This window comes from Prunus persica, chromosome G4 (genome assembly GCF_000346465.2).
Source record: "Prunus persica cultivar Lovell chromosome G4, Prunus_persica_NCBIv2, whole genome shotgun sequence".
In the NCBI taxonomy this organism is placed as follows: domain Eukaryota; kingdom Viridiplantae; phylum Streptophyta; class Magnoliopsida; order Rosales; family Rosaceae; genus Prunus; species Prunus persica.
The window spans coordinates 3053352-3080984 of record NC_034012.1 but is presented as its reverse complement, the minus strand read 5'-3'; the positions used below and the strand labels follow the sequence as shown (position 1 = coordinate 3080984).

The 27633-nt window shown below is 38.6% G+C and overlaps 6 protein-coding genes across 7 annotated transcripts in view; 1 reads left to right on the top strand and 5 right to left on the bottom strand.

The window, feature by feature from the left end:
• On the top strand, positions 3605-7119 carry LOC18778563 (uncharacterized protein At1g04910). The gene is made up of 10 exons (XM_007214564.2): positions 3605-4186; positions 4440-4532; positions 4628-4727; positions 4887-4957; positions 5031-5119; positions 5286-5406; positions 5482-5625; positions 5757-6091; positions 6197-6437; positions 6559-7119. The coding sequence occupies exons 1-10, from the start codon at positions 3824-3826 to the stop codon at positions 6865-6867; spliced, it is 1866 nt and encodes a 621-aa protein (XP_007214626.1). The 5' UTR covers positions 3605-3823; the 3' UTR covers positions 6868-7119.
• LOC18779092 (nucleobase-ascorbate transporter 2) lies at positions 7129-11167 on the bottom strand. Its single transcript, XM_007211717.2, has 13 exons — positions 10752-11167; positions 10541-10638; positions 10065-10241; positions 9602-9702; positions 9438-9513; positions 9249-9308; positions 8963-9147; positions 8624-8720; positions 8401-8546; positions 8233-8324; positions 8046-8123; positions 7784-7944; positions 7129-7669 (listed from the first exon to the last, which is right to left on the bottom strand). Exons 1-13 carry the CDS (start codon positions 10840-10842, stop codon positions 7457-7459), a joined length of 1575 nt encoding a protein of 524 aa, XP_007211779.1. The 5' UTR covers positions 10843-11167; the 3' UTR covers positions 7129-7456.
• LOC18778164 lies at positions 14325-19040 on the bottom strand. Of its 2 annotated transcripts, none has more exons than XM_007211570.2 (8): positions 18197-19040; positions 17786-17846; positions 17462-17691; positions 16212-16413; positions 15481-15612; positions 15212-15312; positions 15013-15122; positions 14325-14888 (listed from the first exon to the last, which is right to left on the bottom strand). In XM_007211570.2, exons 1-8 carry the CDS (start codon positions 18620-18622, stop codon positions 14822-14824), a joined length of 1329 nt encoding a protein of 442 aa, XP_007211632.1. In that variant the 5' UTR covers positions 18623-19040; the 3' UTR covers positions 14325-14821. The 2 variants fall into 2 exon arrangements, with proteins under 2 accessions (XP_007211632.1, XP_020417686.1); XM_020562097.1 differs by having other exon boundaries at positions 14325-14906; positions 18197-18835.
• Positions 21021-23696, bottom strand: LOC18780511 (probable LRR receptor-like serine/threonine-protein kinase At2g24230). The gene is made up of 2 exons (XM_007211298.2): positions 22138-23696; positions 21021-21904 (listed from the first exon to the last, which is right to left on the bottom strand). The coding sequence occupies exons 1-2, from the start codon at positions 23546-23548 to the stop codon at positions 21267-21269; spliced, it is 2049 nt and encodes a 682-aa protein (XP_007211360.1). The 5' UTR covers positions 23549-23696; the 3' UTR covers positions 21021-21266.
• LOC18780512 (probable LRR receptor-like serine/threonine-protein kinase At3g47570) lies at positions 26676-27558 on the bottom strand. Its single transcript, XM_007213709.2, has 2 exons — positions 27221-27558; positions 26676-27102 (listed from the first exon to the last, which is right to left on the bottom strand). The coding sequence occupies exons 1-2, from the start codon at positions 27498-27500 to the stop codon at positions 26681-26683; spliced, it is 702 nt and encodes a 233-aa protein (XP_007213771.2). The 5' UTR covers positions 27501-27558; the 3' UTR covers positions 26676-26680.
• LOC109948501 (putative receptor-like protein kinase At3g47110) overlaps positions 27582-27633 on the bottom strand; it is a 1677-nt gene continuing 1625 nt past the window's right edge. Inside the window, exon 2 of the mRNA XM_020561634.1 lies at positions 27582-27623. Within this exon, the coding sequence (XP_020417223.1) occupies positions 27582-27623 (42 nt within the window). The remainder of the gene's footprint in view (positions 27624-27633) is intronic.

The following is a 27633-nucleotide window of genomic DNA, read 5'->3' as shown; positions in this document are numbered from 1 at the left end:
TTCCATATATATATATATATTATTATGTCGCTTTTTCATGATTGATAGTTGATGCCCTTAAAGAAACATCCCAAATATGACGCACATCATTTTCCTTTGTTTAATCGCGCTCTCCATGGCAGCCGCCGCTGCTGCTGGCAAATACGGCAACTACTATGATTTCGAATTTTACACCTTATTGATGACTTGGCCTAATACCTACTGCATGCGAATGAAGGACGTTGCTAGACGTAATTGCTATGAGCCCGTCGCACATAAATTTATCATCAATGGTCTATGGCCAATATATAATGATTTTAATGCGCGTCCAAAGTGCGGATCAGCTTCAAATGCCCAAAGAGAGTTTGATGGCGAACAGTTCAAAATTGCGGTATTATATACTTCGTGAACATCCATAACCTTGAGCACTATTTTTCGTCTTTTATTTTTGTTCATCATTTTATTTTTTCAGTTTTACACCTGTCTTAATTTTTGCAGGGGACAACTTGTGTTGTCAAGATGAAAGAGTACTGGCCAAATCCAACAGTGAAGGATTTGACTGAGAGTAAATTTTTTTGGGAAAGACAGTGGAAAGAGCATGGTAAATAAATACACTGCTCTGCTTGCTGAAGGCTATTTCAACTTAGCATTTAAGTTTTATGAGGACGTTAATGTGACAAAGATGCTTGAGGATATGCTGGAATTTCAATTGGGATGGAATTTGATCCTATCGTGATCATTCAAGTGATAGAGAAGAAGACGAAAAGCTTCGCAAATATCAGGTGTTATAAGTGAATATTGTGGGGAGCTCGAATCTGCTTCAGAAAATATGGAATGTTTCGGGACTGTAACATGAGGTTTGAGGATATGTTTTTCGGCTGAAAAGGACACAAAATTTCTCTTCCTGCGATGCCACCTACAATAAAGGCAGAGGTAATACCAAATTGTGCTTTCCAAGTTTACTTGCCTCTGTGATTGTAGAAATGTGATGGTGGAGATGCTAATGAAGCTGGTAAAACTCCTACTGTAGCTGATTAGCCCAAGCAAGCAATAAGCACTATAGTCTGGTGGGGTGGTGACGAGTACGTTAAGGCTCTAAGAATATGCTTTTCTTTGGTTTTTATGTGGGTATTATATTGCTCCTTGCTAGTCAGAACTTTAGTCACACAAGGAGGCCAAGCAGAGTGCCCATGGTAGGAAGGTATTTTTCGTTGTAGCGGTTATGGTTTTATATGTTAAAAAACAAAAAACAAAAAAAAGGTATAGCCGCGGCTATACTTGGGCGGGTCCCTTTTTTATTTATAAATAGTATAGCCGCGCGGCTATACTTGGTTTTTTTTTCCCCAAATCGTATAGCCGTGAGGCTGTACTCGGGGATTTTAAAAATAAAAATAAAATAGTTTGCATGTTGGGTATATGGCTCCAGGATTACTATTGCAGCTATCTTTCAATTTTTCATATATATATGTTGTCTTTATGAAGGAATTGAGTTGGTCTTATCATTATATATTATATAATGTTTCAAATTTCACATGTTGCATGCAGAGTATGGAAGGGAAGGAATAGTTTCAACAAGAGGGGATGTGTATAGTTTTGGTATTGTGTTCATGGAAATATTCACAAAAAGGAAGCCAACAGATGAAATGTTTGTTGGGGAAATTAGTTTAAAGCAATGGATTGCAAATTCACTATTATCAGATGCAATGATAGATGAAGTTGTGGATGCCAATTTACTTAGGACAGAGGAAGATGATGATGATGATTTTGTGAGCAAGAGGGATTGTTTATCATCCATTATGAGATTAGCCCTAAAATGTTCTGCATAATCACCAGAAGAGAGGAGGATAAGTATGCAAGATGCTGTAGCCACACTCAACAAAATCAAGATCAAATTTTTGAAGGGTGCAGGAGATGTCAAGTGTTAGTTTTGGTTTTTGGTTTTCCCTTCAAATATTGTATATATGATATATGCAGTTCGCTCATTCTTTTTGGGCTCGTTTGTTACACCTTGGCTTGAATTGGATTAGACAAATTTTTATTCCATGTTTGTTTACACTTAGTTCTAGTTTTAAGTGGGACTGTTAATATTGGCCCCACCAAAAACACCTTCTTAGGTGTTCTTAATGAGTCCCGCGTGGAATGGGAGGACAACATAGTCCCGACCCAAGCGCCTGCAACCACTGACCATCCAAGCGCCATCCACAACCACCGATCACCCAAGCACCTGCAACCGATCCAAACCCCCCACCATCACAGCAACCTCAATCCACCATCGCAGCAACCTCATAAAATAAAATAAAAATGTTCCTCCCTCATCCCAAACAAACCCAGATACCCCTCCCCTCCGTAGCTTTCGAGCAATATGAGAAAGCTGGGTTTGGAGCGGCTTTGCCTTTCTCTAATCTTCTCTAATCGACAGCCACTGACCCCGCCCACTTCATCCCTTCCCTCTCTCCAACAACCACGTCTCGCCTACTCGCTTTGAGATTTGTAGTGGAGGGTGGGTAGGGTGGGGTTGTTGGAGGTCCAAGAAGGGGAAGGGGGCTGAGGAAGATCTCGACAGAGACAAGAAAAGTTTAAAAAAATATTTTTTATAACTTACTTTTCAAGAAAAATATTTTAAAATAATTTAGTCCTAGTCCAATCAAACATTCACCAAACGTAATACAAGTGTTAATAGTTTAGGCCATGCCAAGCCAATCCAATCCAAGAATTTAGTCTAGTCCATGACAATCCCCCATACCAAACGAGCCCTTTGGACAGTCTGGCCGTCGCATGTTTTGTTTTATTTTTTTGGGCCTCTCTTTGGACTTATAGCAGATCTTGGCAGGGCTTGCTATTTACATAGTGGGGTTTTTTTTTTTTTTTTTTTTTCCCAAATACATATTTTTATTTATTTAGGATTTACATAAACAACATATATCACTGTCGAGAACGAATTTCCTATTATTTATGTATTTCGATTCAAGAAAAGTAAGATATTAGGGTTTGTTAGAATTGGGTTCTTTCGAAGGATGAGAAAATGAGAATCAAAGGATCATAATTTTCAAATCAAAATTTTGTATGGGTTCAAAAACTATTAGCTTACTTTTGTATAATAAACAAGATAAAAGCCCATATCAGCAAATTACATTCTAGCAGAGGGTCATAGTCCCAATTTCTGTTTTGTAGCTTTAGTTGGTTGAAAGGGCCCGCCAAATCTAACAAACCAACCGAAAAATAAACTAAAACAGGTAGCATTTTGCTGAAATGTTTCTTCTTCTTTGCTCCATCTTCATATACCCTTCCCTTTTGACAATGGAAACCCAGAAAGCTCAAGAGTCAGAACCGATGTCTGTTTTGGTTGGTAGAATGTAGTTATTCCATGTGTAAGTAATATGTATATATATATATATATATATATAACTTACAGAGTATTCTTGGTCTACAAGTTTAGTTTTCTTTTTTAATATTTAATTGGTAAAGCTGAGTTTTCATTTTTCGCTTGCATTTCACTCCTCTGCTTATGTGTTTCATTTTCAACTACTTCTTAGCTTCACTTTTAATTCATATCTTGATTGTTCTGCTCCGACCATATATTTTTCTCATTCTTGATATGCCAATGTGTGACACCAAACCTGAATTTTCCTCACATGGTCTAATGGGTTGGCGGGTCGATTTTAGAGAACAAAAATATCATAGATTTAGAGGGTGGTGCAACCTTCTAGAGTTGTTTCTTGTGCTTGTTGCTAGAAGTGATTTTCTGCTCTCGGTTTCATCACTGGCTGATATTTCTTGACACATTTTGGAAACTAGAACGGTAATGGTGTGCTCATTGAAGCATTGTTGAAAGATAAACAGTCTAATGGGGAAGCAAGGGTCCCCAAGAAGTCCACGTCCTGAGCCACAGATTGATGATGACTTATCGTCAGGGACTAAAGACTATGATCCTTCTAATGTTGGGAGGAGAATGCCAGGGGGAGATAACCATTTGAATTCCAAAATGTTATTGCTTCATGGTCTGAGAAATGATTCTGTGAAATATACTACTTGTAAGGGGAGTTTTGTGGGGAAAAAGCATCTGTGGCTTCGAAAGGACGTCCGTTCAATCATTTTTGTGTTTGCTCTGATGGGTTTCCTTCTCCTGCTTGATTCTTTTCTGGTGTCCATTTTTGATTCTATGGTTCTTCAGAATAGTTCAGCTATAAGAAAACTTCCCGTCCTTAAGGTACGACATTTGATCATACTGTATGCATGCTCCTTTTACTAATTAGCAGTCAAAATTAGCAGCAATCACTCTAAGCATACTTCCATATGTTGTGAGTATTGGATAAAGCTACAAATATCTTTATTCATAGGTTCAAGGATGAGTCCAGTTTCCTCCATTTTTCATTTTTCTAGCTTTTCTGTTTACCAACTCATGAATATGCAATCGGATGCCATTTATCATCATTTTTAATCTGTTACAATTGTTTCCAAAGGAGGAGGACAGGAATGCCTACCTTATGAAAGAAAAAGCACCAGTACAGATGTATGACCGACTTCTAAAGTTGGCAAAAGGCGCCCTTGCAGAGGTTTGCTTCATAACTTTATAGTATTTTGACTCGGATTTTGTTATATTTGATTGTTGGATCTTCCTTTTTTTCCTCACCTAAATCTTTTGCTTTAGAAAGAGTTTAAGCCAGAGTTGTCAACTTTATGGAAAGAACCATATAGGCAGGTTGCTGCATGGAAACCTTGTGCAGACAGAAAAGTTTCACCAAGCCTAGGTACTTGATTATTCTCATCCCGACTTCTTTTTCAAATACTACCACTGAGATAACTAATAATGACTGTATTAAGTCTTAAATTATTTAGTGGTAAAATATTTCTATAATTAAACCCTTCTTCCTGTTACTTAGTCAATTGCTTTTATGCTCTTCCCTCAGGGAAATACAAGAAAGGTAATGGTTACATAGTAGTCAGTGCAAATGGTGGTCTCAATCAACAACGAGTTGCTGTAAGTATTCAACTTGCGATGATTGCCTTATGTATGCTAACAGGGCTGACCAGGCTATTTCAATTGCTCACAGATTTGCAATGCTGTTGCTGTGGCATCTCTTCTTAATGCTACTCTTGTTCTTCCAAGATTTCTTTACAGCAATGTATGGAATGATCCGAGGTTTGAGATAATTTTCTGATCATTTTTAAATATCATTAAAAGCTTCAATTTGATTTGTCTCAGTAAGCCTATGTTGATGTTGCGGCTTTGAAATAATTATTGATGCATGCATACATTCAGTGATTTGTACAGAGTACTAAGTTTGGTTTATTCATTGTAAGTGCAGCCAATTTGGTGATATTTACCAAGAAGAACATTTTATGGATGTACTGAAGGATGAAGTAAAAGTTGTCAAGGAACTCCCATCTCACTTGAAATCACTAGACCTTGAAGCAATCGGTAGCCTTGTATGTCGTTCTCCTATATGATTACTTTAATTTGTGAAGCAATTTTGTAAACTGATTACCTTTTTCTCTTTCCAGATTACTGATGCAGATCTTGTGAAGGAGGCAAAACCCATTGATTATATCAGAGTTGTACTACCCCTTCTCTTGAGAAATAGAATCGTTCACTTACTGGGATATGGGAATCGACTAGGCTTTGATCCATTGCCTTCTGAGCTTCAGGTATAGCTTGGATACTTGAACCTAGACATTTTATTATGGGAGTTGAGCAGGACATTGTTGGTTATAAATGGGCTTTATTGTTATTTTCAATGCTTTTATGATGCAGTAACATGTTTTCCAATCTATTGCAGAGACTAAGATGCAAATGTAACTTTCATGCTTTGAAATTTGTGCCCGAAATCCAGCATGTTGGTTCGTTGTTGGTCAGAAGGATAAGAAAATATGATGCTGCACTGAGTATGTTGGACAAACAATTGCTTGGAAACTTCATGCACAGCAGTCCCTCAAAAGAGCATGATGCTGCAAGAGGTCCATCCAAATATCTCGCTCTACACTTGAGGTTTGAGATTGACATGGTGGCCTACTCCCTATGTGAATTTGGAGGTGGAGAAAGTGAGAAAAAGGAACTCCAAACCTACCGGGAAGTCCATTTTCCTCTGCTCATTGAGCGCTTGAAGAACTCAAAGTACTTTTTTTCTATTGGCTTCTGAAGTTGTTATTTTTTCTGGTTTTGTTTCGTGGACAATATTAGCTAACTGATGCATCTTCTGTGTGTTACTGGCACTTGCAGGCCTGTTTCTCCAAGAGAGTTGAGAAAGTTAGGGAGGTGTCCATTGACACCAGAAGAAGCAGGACTAGTTCTTGCTGGTATAGGTTTTAAGCATGGAACTTACATTTATCTAGCTGGATCTCAAATATACGGTGGAAATTCCAGGATGAATTCCTTCACAAGCCTCTATCCAAATTTGGTTACAAAGGAAACTCTCCTCACGCCAAGCGAACTTGCACCTTTCCAAAACTTCTCTTCTAAGGTAACTGAGCATTTTTATTCCTTCTAGTTGTAAATTGTAATGTACCCTTTAGAGGATAACAGAGTTTGACCCTTCATACATAATTGGTTGCCTTACTAAATTTAGGGGTTTTCTGGTGCAGTTAGCAGCATTGGACTTCATTGCCTGTGCAACTGCTGATGTGTTTGCTATGACTGACTCTGGGAGCCAACTATCCTCCCTAGTGTCTGGATTTCGAACCTACTATGGCGGCGGCCGTGCTCCTACTCTACGGCCTAACAAGAAGAGGCTAGCAGCAATTTTGTCTGAGAATAGCACCATACAGTGGAACAGCTTTGAAGACAGAGTAAAGAAGATGATTGAGGAAGGTCAAAGGGTGCACGTGAGGAGGTTTGGTCGGAGCATTTATCGACAGCCAAGATGCCAACAGTGCATGTGTAAATCTCACTAACTGTGCTCGATCTGGCAACCCTTCGGATGTTCTTCAATCGTTTTGACATTTGTTTTTGTCCAGTCAACGATAACTCTGTTTTCTTTTGGTGTCGTATTACATTTGATTCTTTCATCTTCTTCCTCCAAGGGATGGTATATAAAGTGCGGCAGCTGCATTAGTTTTGTAAAGGTTCTCTTTTTCCCATTTATATAACCTCTATGGCTGTAATTCATTTCAAAGAAGATCTGAACATTAACCAAAAAATTTATAGCTGCGAGGTGGAGCACAAATCTTTGTAACTCAGCTTTGCCATGTCAAAATAACTACTCTCAAAATTACACCAAAATAGGATCAATTATATAGAATGAACAAAACTGGACACAAGGGGTAATTAATTAAATTTATTGGATTAAACCCGAATAATCCGAGTCAAAATATAATAGTAAAATATAGGGAAGCAGAAGGACTCTGGTCATTTTCCCTGAATGGTCATTGTTTGACTTCTCCTCCAAGTTCCAACCAGGTTCCTGACTGATCTAATCCCTATCTGGAAATGATGTTTTTCCACTAACATCTCCTTTTTCTGGTAATGGACTAATGGTACCACTTAAGATGGAGGGAAGAATCGGTTAAGGTTGAAAGGGAGAGTGTAAAACTCCTCATTGCGGCTGTCCCCTTTGAATGCTCGAAATTTGACCCACCATGGCATTCCTCTGTCTCTTGCACTGTCCCTGTACTCGAGTGTGTTATCTAAGAAAACGGCGACAATCAATGCCACAGTCGGAGATGAGGAGAAGATGGTATTAAGAAAGTCGTTGAACTGCACATCAGAAAAGCAGAAGTTACTATAGTATGAATGATGACGTTACCCCCTTGAATATGGCTCAAAATTGATCAACAGTTCTTGCCATTCTGAGGTTTTAGGGGAACTCACCCATCCGGCATTGGTATGAGCAGGACCATGAAAAGCCTTCAAAGTGTATTCCCTGAAGTACTCGGGAACAGACAAACCCAAGAATAAAGCTACACCAGTGATAAAGAGGTTCCTCATCGAGTTCATGTTTGTGAATTGCAAAAAGGATAGCCCCACTGAAGCTGAGAACACATTAATATACATTAACAATTAGATGCAGATAAAAGGTTAAGAAGAGATGCTTAATGAAATCTAAAACGTAAAAGTAAAATTGGATGCTCACCAACAAGACCAAACAATACACAATATGCAGCAGCAAATATAGTGAAGGGTATTGATGCAAACAAAGCTCCAAATTTTCCTGCCAGAGCCATGATTCAAGTTAAAAAGTGGAAGACCGATTGAAAGAGTCTGTGTTAGGAAAAATAATATACATGCATCCAGTCATCATATGTTTGTGCAGGACTAACCTAGCATGGAGAAGAATATCATAAAACCAGCTGATATTTGAATGACCCTACGGCTTCCAACACGAGTGCTCCCAAGAAGCCCCACGTTTTCTCTGTAATTTTTTTCCGAAAAATTAGTCTGGTTCCATTGAGTGGAGATATTAAAGAGCAAGAAGCATCAATACTTACATAGATACTGTTGAGCCGGTCAATGTTCCAAAGAGTCCATTAAGTAGGATTCCTATCCCCTGCCAGCCAATTCCACGACTAAGAACATGCGCTGGAGGTATTGTGGCACTTGCTAGACGTGATGCAGCCTTGTATGCTCCAGTTGACTGTCAAAATAAGCACTAGTTTAAGTTTACTCATATCATCTATACTTGAATGGAACCCAAGTTCGTTTGAGTTATACCTCAATCAATGAAACAAGAACAGCAGCCATCATTCCAAAAGCATGGCCAGCATCAAAGGTTGGGGCACCCCATTGAAGAGGATAAGGTATTTTTATCCTGTTTAGGAGGAGAAATGTACATATTTACAAATTAAATGTGTCCTAATGACAGTGTCACATTTCAATGCACAAGCAATTTGAAGATTGAAGGCGGCACAACAAAGACCCTTCCGTTATTTTTAATGCTAAACAATGCACTTTACAGAAACACTTGGTTGAGTGAAAATTTCTCAAGCATGTTGAGAGTGAGCAAGTGAACACGGATTGTGCAACCAATTAAAAGCTAATTTTGGCACCAACCATGGAGCAGAAGAAATGAGGTTGGCTTTGTCAGTTCGACAATTGACTTGGGTTATGTCTGGGCGGTGTCTGTATGCACCACTGGCGGTCAAGAGGTGTGCATATGCCCATATCACTGTGATTGATATGAGAAGAGCAAATCGCTCCAGTACTGGTAGCTGTCTTGCATGAAAGTTCTTCAGGTACTGTTCACACCAACAGGATAAACACAGCACAAATAAGAAGATTGAATGAATTCCAACCATCACACTATCATATGCTATTACAGAAGGAAGATTAGTAATACCTGAGAGAAAACTACAAAAAGGATAAGCATGGGGATGCCAATTTCTACACACCTTCCAACCTGATAGGCATATTAAGTGAAGGAAGTAAGAGTACTGGAATAAGTGATGGGGAAAGTTAATACTGTCATCTTTCCAAACTCGAGAAAATTAATAATTGAGAACAATGGAAATGGTTGTTTTTACTATACCACGGGGAATCCTCTATCAAACAGGCCAAAACCAACCAATGAAATAACAGGAACCATTCCGAGTGGGCTGAAGAACCTGTAAGAAGAAAGATAGATGCTCTCATTCATCTATGAAATAGAAAATACCAAAACTTGCTTCCTTGATTCGGAGATAAAATTTGTACCTGGAACAGATGGCCCAAATTTGACTGTATCCCAGAATGATTTGTATGCTTGATGCTACTATGAGAGCACCTTGGACTGCTCTCATGGTGTTAAGAAATCTCTAGAAATACATGAAATGCGATTAGTTTTTCTCCAAAGAATAATAAAACATACTCCCAAAATTTCACAAACCACCAAATTAGTAGCATGGCAGTTTGTTAAATGGTTTGAGAAACTTTATTCTAGAATGTGAGCATGAAGGAATTCCAACTAAGTAACCAACTAAGTAATTGGTTGCTCAGTGAAATTTTGGCAAGGGTTTATATAGTAAGCAACAATACAACATTCATAATCATGTTTACAAAATATTATGCTGAATAAGGCCAATTAGCAAGCAGGTCCTGGGAGTGGCAACCACAAGAACACATTTCAAGTTGCACCAAAACAAATCAAATTCAGAAGTGAGATAAAAATTGAACTCACAACATGATCGTCCTGAATACTCGTCAATGATGAATCATGAATTATGGATATAATTGGGACCATGAAAGCGTAAGACCCTCCAATCACAGTTGGTAACCGGGTTCCGAATAATGTTTGTAGAAGTGTATTGATTCCTTGAATAAAAAGTAGAGTCTGCACCACTCTCACTTTGTCACCCTGATCAAATGAGTTAAATAAGGAGCACATTCATCGTCTATATCAATCCTTTGTAAAACACACAAATTTTACTAACTTTCAATCTTCAACATTTTTGCTATTCACTAAAGCCTTTTTCTTTTTGCTATATGAAAATGACACTTTATTATTCTTCAAGAAATTAGCAGGACTTAGAAAGACACAGAATATATTTGAATCTACTCCGCAATTAAAGGAAAGGTTACAAAGATATAAGAATCAATGAAAGTGAACCACAAAATCTAAAAAAGACAGATGAATCATTCTGAGATTGAGCTCACATCAGTGCCACCCATAAAAGGAACAAGGAAGGATGGGATCATCACAGCAGTTCCTAAGGACAAAATGTAGTGCTGGAAACCCAAAGCTATTGATTCCCCTGTTTTTAAAATAAGATTAAAAATTAAGAACCAAAATGTGGAAGGGAAAAAAAAAGATAACAAACCAATTAATGGAGATTTGGGGTTGAGAAAACACTAGAAATAAACGTACCCCAAGATGGGTTTGAGTCAATGCAGTACTCTAAGCCTTGAAGTTGGTCCATTGGTGGATGGCTTATCTCTTCTGGTTTAGGAGCTGCCATGGCTTATGCCCACTTCACAACGCTTCTTTTGCCTCTAAAAACGAACGGGTTTCTGCCAAATGAATCAAAGAATACAGAGAGGGAGAGAGATCCTTTCAGGGTTTCGTTGCTTAATGAATGTAATGGAATCCAATTTGAAAGAGAATGAGAGATAGTCAATGATAATGAAAAAAGCACAAAGAGAAAAGTTAATGGATGATGGAGGCAAAGGAGGACAGAGAAAAAAGGCTAGAGAGAGAGATAGAGAGAGAAGGAGAAAGAGAGTTCACTGCTGCAGTGAGACTTGGAAAGCAGTGAGGGGAAAAATGTGCACTTGTTGGCGCCCACTATTAATAAGTTGCTTTGGGTTTATATTTCTCTCTGCTTTATGGTACTACTACAAACAAAAGTTCCGTTCAAATTTTCATATTCCCAAATTGCCCTTTAAGGAACTTCCAAACTGGATGTTACCGTTGCCTGCCACACTGTTCCCACTAAATTTTACAAACTCAATTTCTTAATTGCTCAGAAATCTAATTACCTAAAAAGGTAAAACATTAAATAAGCGTTCAAAGTATTAGTTGCTTAAATAAATGAAAGTTCCTAAGTTTATCCTTGCAAATCTAATTTTCTTCTTAGGAGGGAAATGTAGATAAGCTGAGGTAGGAGATATGAACTCAAAATAGAACATGAGGAAAACCTCTGCCCTTTATCAAATAACATGTAATGAAAGAGATATAAGTAATCGGCACAACTTTTCTTGAACAGTATTACACGCTTACTTTATTTTTTTTGAATGCCTAATGATTTGTATATGGTGTACAATGTGATGCTTAATTGTAAGACATCATATTATAATGCGAAAGAATTATAGAAGAATGTGTATAGGTTTAGGATACCATGTTAGAATAATTGTTGGACTTGCATAAATTTGAATTGGCAATAGATTATAGACATGAGGAAGTTCAGTTGATACCTAACTAGCTACATATGTGGACCTTCACAAAATAAATGATTAACAGCAATGTATCAAAATAAATACCATGCTTTTTCAGGAGCATGTTGCATGGTGCCTTTGCCCAAAATTAAAAGGGACAAACTTGTGTTTTCAAATTTTGGTAGAGTTTGATAAGATTCGTATGATTTCTAACATGAGAAAAGTTTGAATGATTATATTCTTTTTTGTAGGTAAGGGTTTAAATGATTATTCTTGTTTACTGTAAACAAATCCTAAAGCATTGAGTTTATTTATTTCCTTTTTGGGTGCTTTTAGGTTGAAGTAGCGTACAAAATTTTCGTGCCCGATGATGCAGTTGGCTGATTTCTGTGTTTAAATAAGAAGAATCTGACTAGGCCTCAACGTGTGAAGAGCAGTGTTCGAATCTCCAACGTCTATATTTCTGTAAGCTTAAGACAAGCCAGCAGCTTGGAATTCGGAGCCCATTTCTGGCATCTCTGGTAATAATACAGACACTGGGTCTGTGTGTACTATACATATAGCTCGAGTTTTCCCTTTTCTCCTGCACCACCACAGCTGCAAAATTCATTGTATTTATCGCTCTGTACCCACCTCCCCAGACGAGAACAAATAACCATTAATGAACTTCCAAAATAAAAAGAAAAGAAAAGAAGAAAGAGTCCCTATAAAAGTATAAAATACATTAATAGGTTAAATAGGAATGTGTAACATTTATATGTGTACATTTTAAAAGGATGAGAATGACAACTCGAGATAATACGGGATGAGAAAGATAGAGAAAGAATTAACTCAACTAATCCGAAAAGGAGGATATAGACTCATTTCCTTTTGATAAAGAATGTCATTGCATGCACCCATGGCAGCAAGAAGATAACAATTAAAACAATTTTTCGCAAAAGTGAAAAGGGTGAGCAGAAAGGAGAAAGCTACCCAAAGGAGGAGTTATCCAAAGGATGACACTAGCCAGACTCATAGGAAACACCAATCCAGACAATATGACACCAAAAAGAAAGTGTAAAGTATAAAAAAAAAATACCAAACTTAGAATCTATCCCACACCCATCCCACTATCACTATAGTTTAAAGCCCAGGAGGTGGCCAAAAGGAAAACAGAATTTCCATCAAGTTTTGTAGTAAGAATCTTGTTATAATTAAGATCCTGCATGCGAGACCTCAGCTGGCTGGGTATATCCATTCAAGTGGTAATCTTAAAAGAAGAATGAAATTGGCATATCCCGGGGTTAAAGCAAGAACAAAGGATCCTTTTGTCGTACAAAGAATTAATAAGGTCATGTAATCATCATGCGAAGTTAAAAAGAAAAATGCTCCCCTTTTAACATGAGGTAGAACAACTAAACAAGTGGAAGCATGCATGATTTTGTCGTGGGTCCGCAGGCTACGTACCTTTGACTACGATGACCAAGTTTCTTGCATGCCTGCCCCACTCAAGAGAAAATGAAACTAGAAAGGAAGAAGACGAGATGACTGTATATATATTGTGAGTGAGATGAGGTAGGTAGGGACTCTCCTTTCGGCTACAACAATGCATCTGATTTTGACATTAAAAATGGAGATTTGTTGTGATATGTGCGTCCAAAAGAAACAATCCAATTTTTCTTGGTTAGTAAGTAAGTGTATTATTGGTTACTTTTATCTTTGTTGACGTAGGTCTTAAATCGTCAACCAGATCACACTTCTTCTACTGATAACCCTTTGGTCGATATCCTATACGGATTCCTTTATCATAGCTAGGATCGATGCATATATTTGCAACAAGTAAAAGAGAAGGTGCTACATCATCACTCGTCACAGAGTCTACAGCTAAAAGGGATCTCTGCAATACTTAACTTGTAAAAAAAACAAAGGAAAATTAAGTTTAGGAGATAGGAATGAGATTATAAATCCCAGTCCCGAAACTTCTACAACTAAAAATTTCTCGTAAATGTAGAGAGACTTGGGATTCCTTAATAATGTGTATGTTAACCTAATAATTATGTGATGTTACTTAATCGATTATGTTTTTATTAATTAATTTGGGATAAAAGTCTTGAATTGATTGACTAAAAGGGTAGGGCCAAAAAAGAAAAGCGCGGGGAGTGAAAGCTGGACAACAAGAACTCCCTCCCCATTTTTCCACAAAGACTTGGATTAACTTTTTGTATGCGAATGTTATTTATAGGATGCTATGCTAGGAGACAGGGCCCAAGGGACGTCCTTAATTTGTGGTAATTAACCATACTACACTCTCCAAGACAACGCTACAATTTTATAACCATTGCATGTCTCATATTTTTTTATTTTTTTTATTTTTAGGGTTTTTTTTATTGAGAGAGACGATAACATATTAAACTCATACACATTATATAGATGCTAGGACTCGAATTTAGGACATTTTCTGGAGATAACAATTACTTCAAACTACTACACTAGTAGGTCCTTTTATGTCTCATATTTATTTAATCTGATAGCTTTTGGATCAAATAAAACAAAACAAAAAAACTGATTGTTTTCAATGGATATTACATATTCTTCTAGTTCAATAATTAGAGCTTTTGCTTGCTAGCATCTTACAATGTCAGAAAAAACAAACCTAATTGAAAACACACCATGTGAGTTTTGACTTTCGGCCCGAGCAATCTGTCACTTTGATCTACAGAGAGTTCCAATCCGTCAGATGAAGTAATATTAGTTTTCGTATCAAAGACAATTGATTGGTTTTTGGGATCCTTTCTTTTGTTTCACACAAAGAATAGCTCATCAATTTCTCAGCAGGCCCACAATGGAAAATTAAGACCTTAATCAATCGATAACTCGGTAAACTTGATTAATTAATTGATGGAGCCCTTGACCTCCCTCAAATTGTAACAGCCATCAAGCGGATTTTCATTCCGACCATGTACAAGATGTGTATTCATAACAAAAATACAAGCCCCCTGACATTGGATCTAAAGGTGAAATGGTGTTATATGCTGCCTGCACTTCTCTCCGTCCCTGCTGATAGGAAGAAATACATGAAACGGGTCAAGATCTTCTGTCTAACTTCCTTTCACTAGATCGTTTCTCCTCCACCTCTCTCCGTCTCTGTTGCCTGCCAAATAATCCCAAGCTGTCATTATGTCAGAAAAAACTATCATGCTCTGTTCAGTAGACAATAAAAACAGGAAAGGAATTCATAATAGATTAGCAAATAAGAAGCAGTTAAGAAAACATACGCAAAAGCCATGTATCCAGCACCAGAAGATAAGAGTGTTGCATGAGTCCCAACAGTGGACATAGAATCCTGCACTCCAGAGGGAAGAGGATTCTTTCGATCACCATCTACCTGAAAGACAAAAAACATTTGTTACAGTCAGTGAATTAATCTGTCACAATCTATATGGAAGATAAGCATGCATATCCATAAATTAAAACCTTATCCCACTTTGACTTCTTGTTCTGTCTACCGTCCCGTGGCATGACATCAGGAGCAGGTGGCAAGGAGTTCATTCCAGAAGCAGCCATGGTCGAAACACCTGAAAAATGACTCCATACAAGAGAACCATAATTCAGGATAACTCATTAAAGTAACCTACAAGGTGATAAGCCAAGGCCAGGTGACAAAGTTGTGCCGACTGGGCATAGATCTTCAGATCAATCCTAAGTTCCTAACTATTAAAGATTAATATTAAATGGTTTCAAACCTGGAACAGGTACGTTAATTTTAGGTGCAGCGCCAACTATTCCAGGCTGTGTTCCTCCTGAAACATATTCAATCTTTTGACTCCTCTTCCTTTCTTGATCTTTCCTTTCCATTTCACGCCTCATCTCAGCCTCTGCTTACCAAAACATACAAAACATAAGCAGCAAGGAGAATCACTCCAGATAGACAGAGAGAGTGAGAGAGCAACAAAATTGAATACATTCCACATTTCTTCTCGAATTGGCTGACGTACACTTAAATCCGACAGAATTGCAAAAACATAATTCAGTAGAGAAAAACATGATCGTATATGCAACTCTTCATTATAGTCTATAAACTTGGAATTTGTGATGGCAGCAGGTCATTTATTTCTAGAAAACATAAATTTCCTACTGCAATTTCGTCAAATCTCTCCACACACCAAACAAAGTCTACCGGAACACATTCCCAAAAAACTAACCACAATAGCTCAATTGACGAAGAGCATATATGATAAAACTAATATTCATATAGTTAAACAGGACCTAGCACTGAAGCACAATAGGTAACAGAGAGAGAGAGAGAGAGAGAGAACACATTCCCAAAAAACTAACCACAATAGCTCAAATGACGAAGAGCATATATGATAAAACTAGTATTCATATAGTTAAACAGGACCTAGCACTGAAGCACAATAGGTAACACACAGAGAGGGAGAGAGATAGAGAGAGTATTCAAAGAATTGCAAGTGACCTATTTCATCATAGTAGTCGCTTTTGTCAAATCCATGAGGGTCAAATACATCTTTACTGAAGCAAGACCCTATCTGATCAATATCTTGATACCTCACTGCATGCAATAGAAAGTCTGGGTTTCTATAGTCCTTCTTATTGCGCAATCCTGCATTGAAGCTTTTCCCAGATCTCTTTAATTCAAGAAACTTATTTATCCTCCTCTGCAATCAAATGAAATTTAAAGGTAATCAAATACAGGACATTTAAATGACTTGTGAAAAAAAAAACACACAAACTTGCAATGACTGTGTAGAATAAAGGAATGGTAATATAAGGCAACTGCAGGACCCTATGGCACATAGTCTGTACGCCACTATTCTGTCTCTGCGAATCCTTGAGGGCTTCCTACTGGTTGGTTCTCTTATAGATTTGAGCAAATTTCATCTTTGCTTATCATGCTTTTTAGTTTTAACAAGGCCTATCATGCTGGAACCTTTAGAAGAATCAATTTTTCCACAGCCTTAAATCAGCAAAGGAAACCAAATACAAAGTACCATTCAGAATTATCCATTAGAGTGAACAGTTCCAAGAAGAACGTGACCCATTATCACCAGCAGATGGAACCAACTGGAAAACTGAACTATTTAGTTGTGGTCTTGCAAGGCAGACATAATAGCCAGATCAATTCATGTTTCTCTTTCTCAAACCTTTCTTGGAACAGAAAAGATCCATTTCCATGTATCAACCCACATAGGATCCATGACTCTACATTCAAGCAGAAAAACCACCTATCCTAAAGTTTCAACAACAAAAAACATTTGTCACTTCATAGTTTTCAAACTGTATTCATACAAGCAGCTTAGCATCAGAACTAAACGCTTGACAGATTTTAAATAAAGTTTCATACATAAAAAGGTCACCTGTCAAAACAGTTTTTCCTATTTATCTTAATTTGGGTGGAAGTGGGAAAAGGCCTCATCTGTACGAAGTACAAACCATGAAGTATTAGATGCATGCCACAGCCAAAGCCTCAAAAGAGTTCCAGGACTTGAATGCAAATGTCACATAACCACAGAGCACTAAGCTATACAGGAACGACTTAAGGCAGCAGTTGTACAGTTCAAGCTTTATCAATTGACATTGAAAGGATCTATATTAAGAGGGTAGCTCTGAGATGAACAGTTATGTACTTTAAAATCCCAAGAGGAACCTGAACTTTGGAAAGCAGAATCTATTCTGCAAATAGTAAACCTGTTAAAAGGAACTTACTTGCAGCTCCTCTGAACACTTGGCTTTCACTGGTGGCGGGAGAAACTTATCTAACGGATCAACATCTTTTTGCTCTTCTGCAACAGCCTGTTCAGCATCTATACCCTCTGATTCAAGTGCAGCATCATTCATTGTATCAGATTGAGATGGTTCAGATAATTGAGGAGTCGCTTGATCGAGAGGTGTTAGGATGTGAACTGTTCCAGGAGGTGTCTTATCGTGGAAATCACCTGCAACAAACAATTATAGGAAGTTTGAGATACGAAGAAGGGCCAATAGTTGGAAATATGAAAACAGTAAATGCTCTGAAAACAACATTTGTACCATTAGCAGATAAAAGATCTGCACCGAACCTCACACGACCACTTCCTTCTATTTCACCCTCCTGCAACCAATTAGCACAAAAAAAGGTACTAATAAGTTCAGCAAAGATAATAAATTTTCCTCAACCCATATTTATGCATGAATCAAACAATCACAGAAATATGGTTCATAAGCTATCAACTACTTAGATCATTTGTGAAAGCCGAATATCGAATTAAATTTTACATTTGACGGAGCAAAACCCGACATGACAACCGATTTTTGAACACTCAAAGTTATCATCCTTTGCGATAAAAAAACATATACATGATAAACGCCAAAATCATTTTTCATTTAGCTTCTTCACGTTTCTCAGCAAGCAAAAAACCTCCAACAGAAAGAAAAAGGGGAAAAGAAAAATGAAGAGAATACCTCAGGCTCAGGAGACATAGCAACTTCATCATGCCCATAGTCCACAATCGTAAGCGCCCCTCTTCTACTTCTATTTAAACTATCCGACGGCACCGTCTGTCGTAGTTGCGGCGTTGAATGACGAAATTGACCTTCATTCGGAGTCAAATTCTCATTATCGCCAGCATTAGGCGGTGCGCTATCGTCGTTACCAGAATCACCAGCTACCATTCTATCCATGTCTACCATTGAAGAATCTTCCGAGCCTCTTCTCAGCTCTCCGTAATCGTCGTATTCTCGCTGTTCTCGTCGTTCTTGATATTCATCATATTCTTCTTCTTCTTCTTTGTCTCGTTCAATATCCTCCATGTCTTCATCCTCTTCCTCATCGTTGTAATTGGACACCAGCAAAGCCATGGCTTCGGATTGCTTCTTTCTCGAGGCCATGGGGTTTGGGAGCGGACAGAATTTGGGAATTTAGGGTTTCCACAGTGGATTCGCGCTAATTAATTAACTAACAACTTGAAATTGAAAGACACGCAGTAAAGTAAGGTGCAGCAATCGAATGGGTTTTGATTCTAGAATTGAAATGTAGTAGGAAAACAATGGCAGGGGGAAGTTCTGTCGCCGATGGTATTTGAGGCCTTTGGATCGCAGAAATGGCCAGGATCTATGTCACTTAAAAATAGAGACCCAAATTGCAATTGAGCATACTGGGTTGATACATTGGCTCCTGAGAGATTTTAGGAGAGGTTTGAGAATTTGAATTGGGCCTAAGGCTTAGAGGAGAGCAATCTACTTTTAAGGGCTCGAATGCCCGATTATTGGGCCTTAACCCATATTATCAAGTCCAGCGAGAAGGAGGGCTGGAAAATGGTACGTGTATATCCTTTATAAATACAGGAGGGGATAATCGGACATAGACAAGGGTAGAAGCAGAAATCTATAGGCGCTTTTTGATTTATGATCCCTCAGAACGAAGGGAGGAGAAATACCACTAAACTAAAAATTAGGTGATGGTAAAAGAGGAGTATGACTTTTGGATACAGGTTTGATATGTTTAAGATTTAAAGTGACTATGCAAATTAGTATGATAACAAAGTTGGAGATCGGCGTGTTTATTTGTTTTTAATCGACAATTGTCGTCTCTAAAATCTTCCTTCAACAAAATGAAAACCGATGTCACTATACTAAATGATCAATAGAAAGTTCTGCATATCCATTGAATATACATTTTGAGTAACATATATGTGAAGGATTGTTGGAAGAGAAGGGTCGATATCCAAAAGGTAAGAAGGTCAAACTTGAAAAACACTCTTCAAATAAATCACCTTATTGTGATGTGGATTTGCTGTACACTTGGTGCATATAGTGGCTTGTGAGGCTAAGTGATGTGACAACGAAATTAATATCTTTCAATTTCTTACTTGACTCCATCTATGTACCAACCTTGTTATTAAAATGCACATGAAAGGGCTGAATTTCTATAGTTCGATCCTAAAAAGACATCAAAGAATTAGCCAGTGCTGGCAAGACACCGCATACAGGGCACGGAATTCTTCATCAGCTTTCTCTTTCTCTCTCACTATCGTTGTCTGCTTTAAAAAATTACCCAGATCTCTTTTGCTTTTGGATTTTAATTTGTTCTACAGATAGCTTTGATAACGCGTTGCGTGAAAATTCTTGTAATTCTAGTCTTCCAAGTTCCCACAGACTTTAGAAAATGTCAGATCAAAAGACGTGGAGCTTAATCATGAGTGATAAGTACCGGACGATCGACCACTTAAGCTTTTTACTTTATATTACCTTTACCTAGCTAGGAGTGAGAATGAGATCCACCGCGTTATCTGAGCTTTGGACATAGACTTCAAACTAATAAAGTTGGACAATGACCTATACACACCATTTCTGACTCGGAAAAGCTCTCCACTTTGGCTTTAACAAAGAGATGCAATGTATTAATTGGCGACTAAACATAGTCAATCAAGTTTACAACAAAAATCTTACCAACACCGCATATACAAAGCTCTCTATGTGTTATTATTGATGCTCGGGGTCTCACAATATAATGAACAACTCATGCTAGCGTTACCTTGCAACTAGAAGCATTACCGTGAACAATACTTTTGTACAAAATCAGTCAACTTGTATGTTTGCTCACATTGCAACTAGGGTTTCCATGCGCAATACCTCAAATGGAATTTGCCTTAGCCGATTCTGCAGACAAAAATAGCCAAAAAGATTGACGACAAGAACAACGTGGTGTCAAATCATTGAATAAATCCAACCACTAGAACTTAACATGCAGCCAAACCAATTAGCGTGGGCCAAACAAACGTCGCCCCACTCCCACTAGACTCCAGCAAAATGAAGGCAGCCTAAACACGTAATTACTGTCATGCATAGATGAGATGAGAGTAAATGCATAGGAAGAGGTATCTATCGAACCCAACTATCCAGGTATAAAGTATCTTAACATATCTTGTTTTTTCTTTTCGCTTTTTCTTTGGGAAATGAAAACAATCAAAAACCCAAAAAGATGAAAAGAATAAAGCAGAGCAGACAGTAGAAACAAAAAGAAAGGGGAAAAAGAAACCTCAAGAAACTTAAAAAATAAAAGGTAAAGTGCTGATGATGAGAACCCATCCGCAAGAAGAGACAAGCAATAAGTGGGATTCTCTGCGCGGTCTCTGCTCACCTAAACCTCAACATCTCTCTCCCACCACCACCCCCGCCCATGCTTTCATGCATGGGCCCAAAACCCTTTTTCTTTTCTTTTGATTTTTGTATCCATGTCACAAATGCGTAAAATAAAATAATTACATTCTTAAATTTGAGACAACCAAACGTGAATCATGGGCCCAAAACCCTTTTTCTTTTCTTTTGATTTTTGTATCCATGTCACAAATGCGTAAAATAAAATAATTACATTCTTAAATTTGAGACAACCAAACGTGGTCCCCTTCATTCATCCTTTGATCTTGAATATTAAAAAAAGGAAAAATAAATAATATAAAAGGGTCTCGTTTTCATTTCTAATTTCCCAATTCCACGCGATTTCATAGCGCGTGAGGAGGAGGGAGGAGTGGAGTTAGCCCAAGCCCATAGTGACAGTGGGACTGGGATGTATGTCTTTGAGCAAACCCAGGACCTGTTGCATGCTGGGCCTTTTCCCAGGTGACTCTGCCGTACACAAGTACCCAACTCGGAGACTCTCCACCATCTCCCTCTCCAATTCCCCACTCTCTCTCAACCTCTCGTCCAGCGCGTCCATCCCACGCGCCTCCCTCACCAGCCTTCTCACCCATACCACCATCTCCGCTGTCCCCGTCCTCCCCGTCAACAGCTCCATCAACACCACCCCAAAACAATACACATCCGTCTCCGCCCCACTGCTGCCAATATCTGTAAGGCTTCCCACATTTCGCAACCCAAAATCCGCTATTCTCGGCTCAAAATCTGCCCCCAACAATATGTTGGAAGTTACGAGGTGGCCGTGGACTACGGGCCTGGACCCAGCGTGGTGTAGGTATGCCAGTCCACGCGCTATCCCGACTGCAATGCGGTGGCGCGTGAGCCAACCCTTCTTTTCGGGTGAGTAGGCCCCGTATTGCTCCCATGTGTCACCAGTCCAGTCCTCCACGTTGGGCTCCCCGGTTGGAAGTTCGTGCAGCCACCTGTGCAAGTCCCCGTTTGCCATGAACTCATATAACACCAGCTTCTCTCTCCCTGCCAAATACAAAAATGGGAAACCATTCGGTGTAAAGCACTCGCACCGTAACAAATTTACATGTTTTGCAACCATAGCCTGTTCTGTGCTGTGCTAATAACTAAATTTACGAGACGATGGTGCCAAAACCAGTGTCGTACGTACGGGCTTTGTCATTTACGACGTTGAAATAAAAACCCGTGTGTTTCATTAAATGCGTTTGGTGTGGAAGATGAGAGTGACTGTACAGTACCTGCAATGCAGTAACCGGAGAGAGGCAACAGGTTGGGGTGCTTGAGCTTCGACAGATTTTCAAACATGTTCACCGCGTCATCATAATCAACGTTTCTGGCGTTTTCCAAGACTTTGATTGCCACGTGGAGGTCTCCGGGGAGTACGGCGGTGTATACGGGCCCACACCTGCCCTCGGCGAGCTGGGAGTCCCGGCCGAAGTGCGACGTGGCAGCGATCAGGTCCTTGAAGGTGAGGTTCATCAATGGCTTCTCGAACATAACCACCGGAGCTGAAGTCGGCTCTTTGATGTCTGCAACCCAGGAAGTTCCTGACTCTGTTTCGAAAGAGAAGGGCCCTGATTTTTCGATCTTGAAGGGGACCAAGTGGACCGGTTTTGAGATTGCCCATTTGTGCTTTTTGGCCACGTGCTTTCTTCTACATCTGTACGCTATGCAAATGCCTATGGATACAAGGACTAAAAACGTAGATACCGAAGATAGGATAATAATCAGAGTCTTTTTGGGTTTTCTGTGGACGGGTTTAATTTGCTTTGTGGGTTTGTGTTTTTGGAGGGGTTTGTGAGGTGGGTTTGCGACGGAATTGTGAAAGCTTGGGGCTTTGGTTTTGGAAGTGTTGAAATAGGTGAGATCTTTCCCGGCGTGGATGAAAGCGGCTTTGCCAAATTTTTGGTACTTTTCTGACCCAACTATGCCTGTGAAGTTATTGAACGAAATGTTCAAGAATTTGAGGCTGCTAAGGGGAGGGAAATCTGAAGGGAAAGTACCATTGATGCTGTTGTCTGAGACGTCTAGGTAGCTCAATGTGCGCAAAACAGAGATGGGTTTCATGTCGCCTGAAATTTTGCAGCTTGAGATGTCGAGGTACTGGAGATTGGTGAGGTTGGCGAAAGCAGATGGTTGCAGAGTGCCCAAATCGTTGTGAGAAAGGTCAAGAACTCTAAGCTTTGGGAAACCAGAAAGCTGAACAGAGTTGGTGAACCTGTTGGTTGAGAGATTGAGCACCTGGACCGAGGAAAAGGAGCCATTTCCCGAGATGGGTTCGGGCCCAAAGCTCCCTCCGAACCTGTTCTTGGACAGATTGACTTGGACCAAGCTTGAAAGAGACCAAAACCAACCTGGAACAGAGCCCTTGAGATTGTTGCTTGAGAGATCAAGGGTGCTCAGCTGTGACATGTTTCTGAGGTACTTCCATGATATGATCCCGCTGAGATTTCTGGAGGGGAGCTTTATTTCTGTGATGGGCGGGCTTGAACAGTTGGATTGATATCCTTGTTGATGAAGCGAAGAGAGATTGAAACCTGCGACTGATTTGAAGGCCTTGGAGACCTGTTCTTGGTCTGTGCTGTTGCATTTGGATTCTGATATTGTAATCAGCACCAGAAGAACCAAAAACCTCAACAAGATTCTCATTTTCTTTTTCTGCAACTGGGTTTCAGTTCTCAAACTCTGCCTCCTGTTTTGTTGTCCATGAGAGAGAGAGAGAGAGAGAGAGAGAGAGAGAAATGGAGGGATGAGAAAACAGGGGCAGGCAGTAGTCAATGTTATGGGTTTAGTAAGTGGAGCAAGTGAAGTGGGAGATTAAGGCGTTAAGTTTAACGGAAAAAATCTAACGGCAGGAGGAAGTGTAACAGTTGGAGAACAACTGAAGGACAACAGGTTTGGTAGACTAGCTGCTCTGACTCGCTCAAGGTTCTTAAATTTCACCGGTGACTGATGCGGTGATTGCGAAATTTCTTCCCCAGTGAAGAAATTCTACATGACTTATTTAGTTTCAAAATTACAAGGTTTACATGTGAACCAAAAACATCTTGCTTTTTTCTTGTTTTGGTGGTAATTTCAGTCATTTGTTGTATAGGTTAGATAGATTTTGGCCCAGCCAGAGACGAATGAGCTTATTGGAGCTTTAAATTAATTAGCAGGGGAGGGGACCCCGGTCAAAAGAAAAAAGACCTGGCCACCTGGGGACCCAAATTTTTCAGAAATTAATTCAAATTTATGGGTTTGCGGCAAATGATAGTTTTCTGTTTAGGGTTTAGTTTAGCGAGAATGAGTATTGACTTACAAATTAATGTTCTAAAGTTCGAACTCTCATGACATTTTAGTAATATGTGTAAGAGAAACTCCTCATATTGTAGTTTAGACTATTACTTATACTTTAAAAAAAAAAAATCTATTGTTTTGAGCTTGGTTAAATTAATTACCAGAAGATATGATATTGGGTTTACCTAATATTCTAAATGACCCACTCTACTGTGTTTTAGTCTTGTTTTAGTAATATAAATTGTTTCAGGTTGGGGGAAGAGGATTGGTGGGTGCTAGCTGATTAAAGTTTGAAACTGAAAGGGACAGAGACAGAGGGTGTAGTTGTGAAGATAAATTGTCAAGCATTCTCCTGTATTGGGCTTCTTGACATTTCCAAGTTTCTGGTTCAGAGCTTCTTGTCAAAGACTGGGCACTCTAATTTCTGCTGGTATGGAAAATGGAGATGGCAAGACAATTATTACTCTGCATAATTTAGAGCATTTTGAAATGTGATGTTCCTTGTTTTGCATATACAATTTTTGCTTGTTGACTTCACTGAATCTATGATGATATGGAAAAGAAAATGTGTGTTTCTTTCTTTTGGGTAAACTGCTGTGATGTTTCTTTCTTGGATACCTCTTATTAAAAAGATATTTGAATCCAATATGCAATGTTGAATTTTAGACATTTGAATGAATACCAGCCCCATTGAATCCATGGCTATAAACCTGCAGCAAATTCGCATTTACATCATGATCAAAGATGAACTTCATATCATAAAGAAATAATGCCCTCCTACTATATTGACCTTTGATTAAAAATCTTTGTAGTCATATCCACCTTTGACCTTAGTCAAAGAGGTTGTTAGTAGTAGAACAATTCACTATATTTTGTATTTTATTTAGTCAAGTTTTCAATGTAAAACTCATATTCTTCAACACACCCCCTCACGTGGGACCACCACATAGTGGGTCACACGTGGAGTCAAGTCCACATCGGCAATCATTCAAGCCCAACATGTGAACACCACGTATTGGGTAAATGAGGTAAACATTCAAGCCCGACATGTGAACACTACATATTGGGTAAGGGTAAAGGCCCAATTCAGGCTCAGTCAATCAACTCACTCTGATATCATGTTAAATTTCAGATAGATGGGCCAGTAACCTACTACTAACAACACTGATATTGTCCCCAACTTAACCACTTACAAAACCCAGTAGGTGTAGAGTTTTAATACAAAAGGCCTCAATATTATTAATAGTAGAACCATTCATTATATTTTGTATTTTATTTAGTCAAATTTTCAATGTGAGACTTATATTCTTCAACAATTTTAAATTTATTTAAATAGCTTAGATAGGCAAAGGACTCACTAGTATAGTAGTTTGGAGTATTTACTCCCTCAGACAAGGTCTTGGGTTCGAATCCTATCATCCGTGTAGTGTGTGTAAATTTAGTATGTTATCACCCCTCTCAATAGGAAATGTTCTTAAAAAAAAAAAAAAAAGTTCGATGGAAAATAAATAGATAGTGTATGATGCTTGGTGGGACCCTTGGAATTAGACTTTTAAGGGGTAGAGTGCAATTAATCAAACTTTTAGTTATTGCTCTGCAGTCTGCAATTCTGCATCAAATAAATTCCAATGGATTTGGAAGGATGGCAAGCAAACTTGATCCACTGATCACCACCACCTACACAGGCTACATACATATATGACTTGAGTCCACGCGGTCAAATTTACCTGCCTTGTCCACGTGATCTTTGGCTCAGTTCAGCTAGGTGTTTTCTTCTTTGTGTGAATAAAATACATTAAATTTGAAATCAATTTGGAGGTTTAGTTTAACATAATGCACATAAGGCATCACCTAATCCACAAAATTCCAAACCAAACCCTCCATGGAATGACAGCGCATTTGGATTGGAACTATGGAAAAAAACCAACCAACATTTGGGAATATTCTAAACATAATTTAAGTTAACAAACCCTCTCCAACCAATTTTTTCTTTCTTTATTCATAATTCTATGAAAATCTTTGGTGACTCCTCTTTTTTTAATAAAAAAATAAAAAAATTGTTACTATAAGAGCATTTTCAGTGGGAGGTTGTATAATGAGGTGTATGTTGTTAAATAAACACTGATCGAAATCACCTACAATGGAGAGATGTAAACGATTGTAAATTTGTATCACAACCGTGAGATGCAAATTTAGATGCACGTGTGCATCCTTTTTTACATCCCTTACAAGTGGATCCTACATGAAAAATAGTGAGAAAAAGTGGTCAAAAGTTAGTAAAATTAATTATACATATTCCTCATTGGAACAACAATCACATTTACAACACTCGGAGGTGTAAAGGAAATGTAAAAAGTCGCTTTGCAACCTCGAAAATACACCCCTCCACCATAAAATCAGTCAAAAACTGAAATAAAACGACATGCCTTCCTCTACATTGGCTAAATTAAAGACTGAAATTGAATCAAAATGCATGAAATACATGTCATAGGATAGGACCCATTATTTGAAGGGTTGCTGAACAAGAGGACGGTTTAACAGCACACCTCTTCCTGCAGTGGTGTCCTTCAAAAACTTTGTCTTGATTTTGTTGAGTGTGGCTACAGCTTCTTTCATACTTATCCTCTCTTCTGCCGATTCTGCACAGCAAGTAAGAGCTAATCTCATAATGGCTGATATGCAATCCCTCTTCCTCACATGATCATCATCTTCCTGCTCTGTCTCAATCCCAAGCAAATTGGCATCCACAACTTCATCTATCTTTGCATCTGGTAATACTAGTGAGTTTGCAATCCATTGCTTTATATTCATTTCCCCATCGAACATCTCATCTATTGGCTTCCTTCTTGTGAATGTTTCCATCACTACAATTCCGAAACTGTACACATCCCCTCTTGTTGAAACCATTCCTTCCAATCCATACTCTGCATTATGAATTATACTTATATATTCATGTGTATGAATATATAGTAAATGAAAATTATGCATAAATAAGGACAGCACGTATAGAATTGAAAGATATTAAATTAGCAAGAACATCACCTGGAGCCATATACCCAACAGTGGCTAGAGTCATGGTTTGGGTAATAGAATCTCCTCCACCCAAGAGTTTTGCAATTCCAAAATCAGCAACGTGTGCAACCATATCATCATCTAGTAGTATATTGCTGGGCTTCATGTCACAGTGCACAATAGGTATTGAATAACCATAGTGTAGGTATTCCACTGCCACCGCAACGTCTATCATTATGTTCAACCTCTGTAAGATATTCAAAGAATAGTTTTGAGAATATAACCACTTGTCCAGGCTCCCATTAGGCATGTAGTTCAGTACCAAGGCTTTGAAATCAAGTTCACTGCAACAGCTGATGATTTTGATAAGGTTTTCTATGACGAATATTGCTTAGCATTTGACATTCCCTATCAAACTTCTTGAAAGCCCCCTCTAGCTGTAA

Excerpts from the sequence above, each read along its gene's own strand:
- LOC18778563 (XM_007214564.2), top strand. The coding sequence starts at position 3,824 with ATGGGGAAGCAAGGGTCCCCAAGAAGTCCACGTCCTGAGCCACAGATT. Across the intron at positions 5,120-5,285 it reads AATGTATGGAATGATCCGAG|CCAATTTGGTGATATTTACC; the intron begins GTTTGAGATAAT and ends TTGTAAGTGCAG. Across the intron at positions 5,407-5,481 it reads TTGAAGCAATCGGTAGCCTT|ATTACTGATGCAGATCTTGT; the intron begins GTATGTCGTTCT and ends TTCTCTTTCCAG.
- LOC18779092 (XM_007211717.2), bottom strand. The coding sequence starts at position 10,842 with ATGGCAGCTCCTAAACCAGAAGAGATAAGCCATCCACCAATGGACCAA. Across the intron at positions 8,124-8,232 it reads GATATTCTTCTCCATGCTAG|GAAAATTTGGAGCTTTGTTT; the intron begins GTTAGTCCTGCA and ends TGGCTCTGGCAG. Across the intron at positions 7,945-8,045 it reads TGTATTGTTTGGTCTTGTTG|CTTCAGTGGGGCTATCCTTT; the intron begins GTGAGCATCCAA and ends ATGTGTTCTCAG.
- LOC18778164 (XM_020562097.1), bottom strand. The coding sequence starts at position 18,622 with ATGGCCTCGAGAAAGAAGCAATCCGAAGCCATGGCTTTGCTGGTGTCC. Across the intron at positions 16,414-17,461 it reads AGTGTTCAGAGGAGCTGCAA|AGGAGGATAAATAAGTTTCT; the intron begins GTAAGTTCCTTT and ends ATTTGATTGCAG. Across the intron at positions 15,123-15,211 it reads AGAAGTCAAAGTGGGATAAG|GTAGATGGTGATCGAAAGAA; the intron begins GTTTTAATTTAT and ends TTTGTCTTTCAG.
- LOC18780511 (XM_007211298.2), bottom strand. The coding sequence starts at position 23,548 with ATGAGAATCTTGTTGAGGTTTTTGGTTCTTCTGGTGCTGATTACAATA. Across the intron at positions 21,905-22,137 it reads CTCCGGTTACTGCATTGCAG|GGAGAGAGAAGCTGGTGTTA; the intron begins GTACTGTACAGT and ends TGTATTTGGCAG.
- LOC18780512 (XM_007213709.2), bottom strand. The coding sequence starts at position 27,500 with ATGCCTAATGGGAGCCTGGACAAGTGGTTATATTCTCAAAACTATTCT. Across the intron at positions 27,103-27,220 it reads TGTTGGGTATATGGCTCCAG|AGTATGGATTGGAAGGAATG; the intron begins GTGATGTTCTTG and ends TTCATAATGCAG.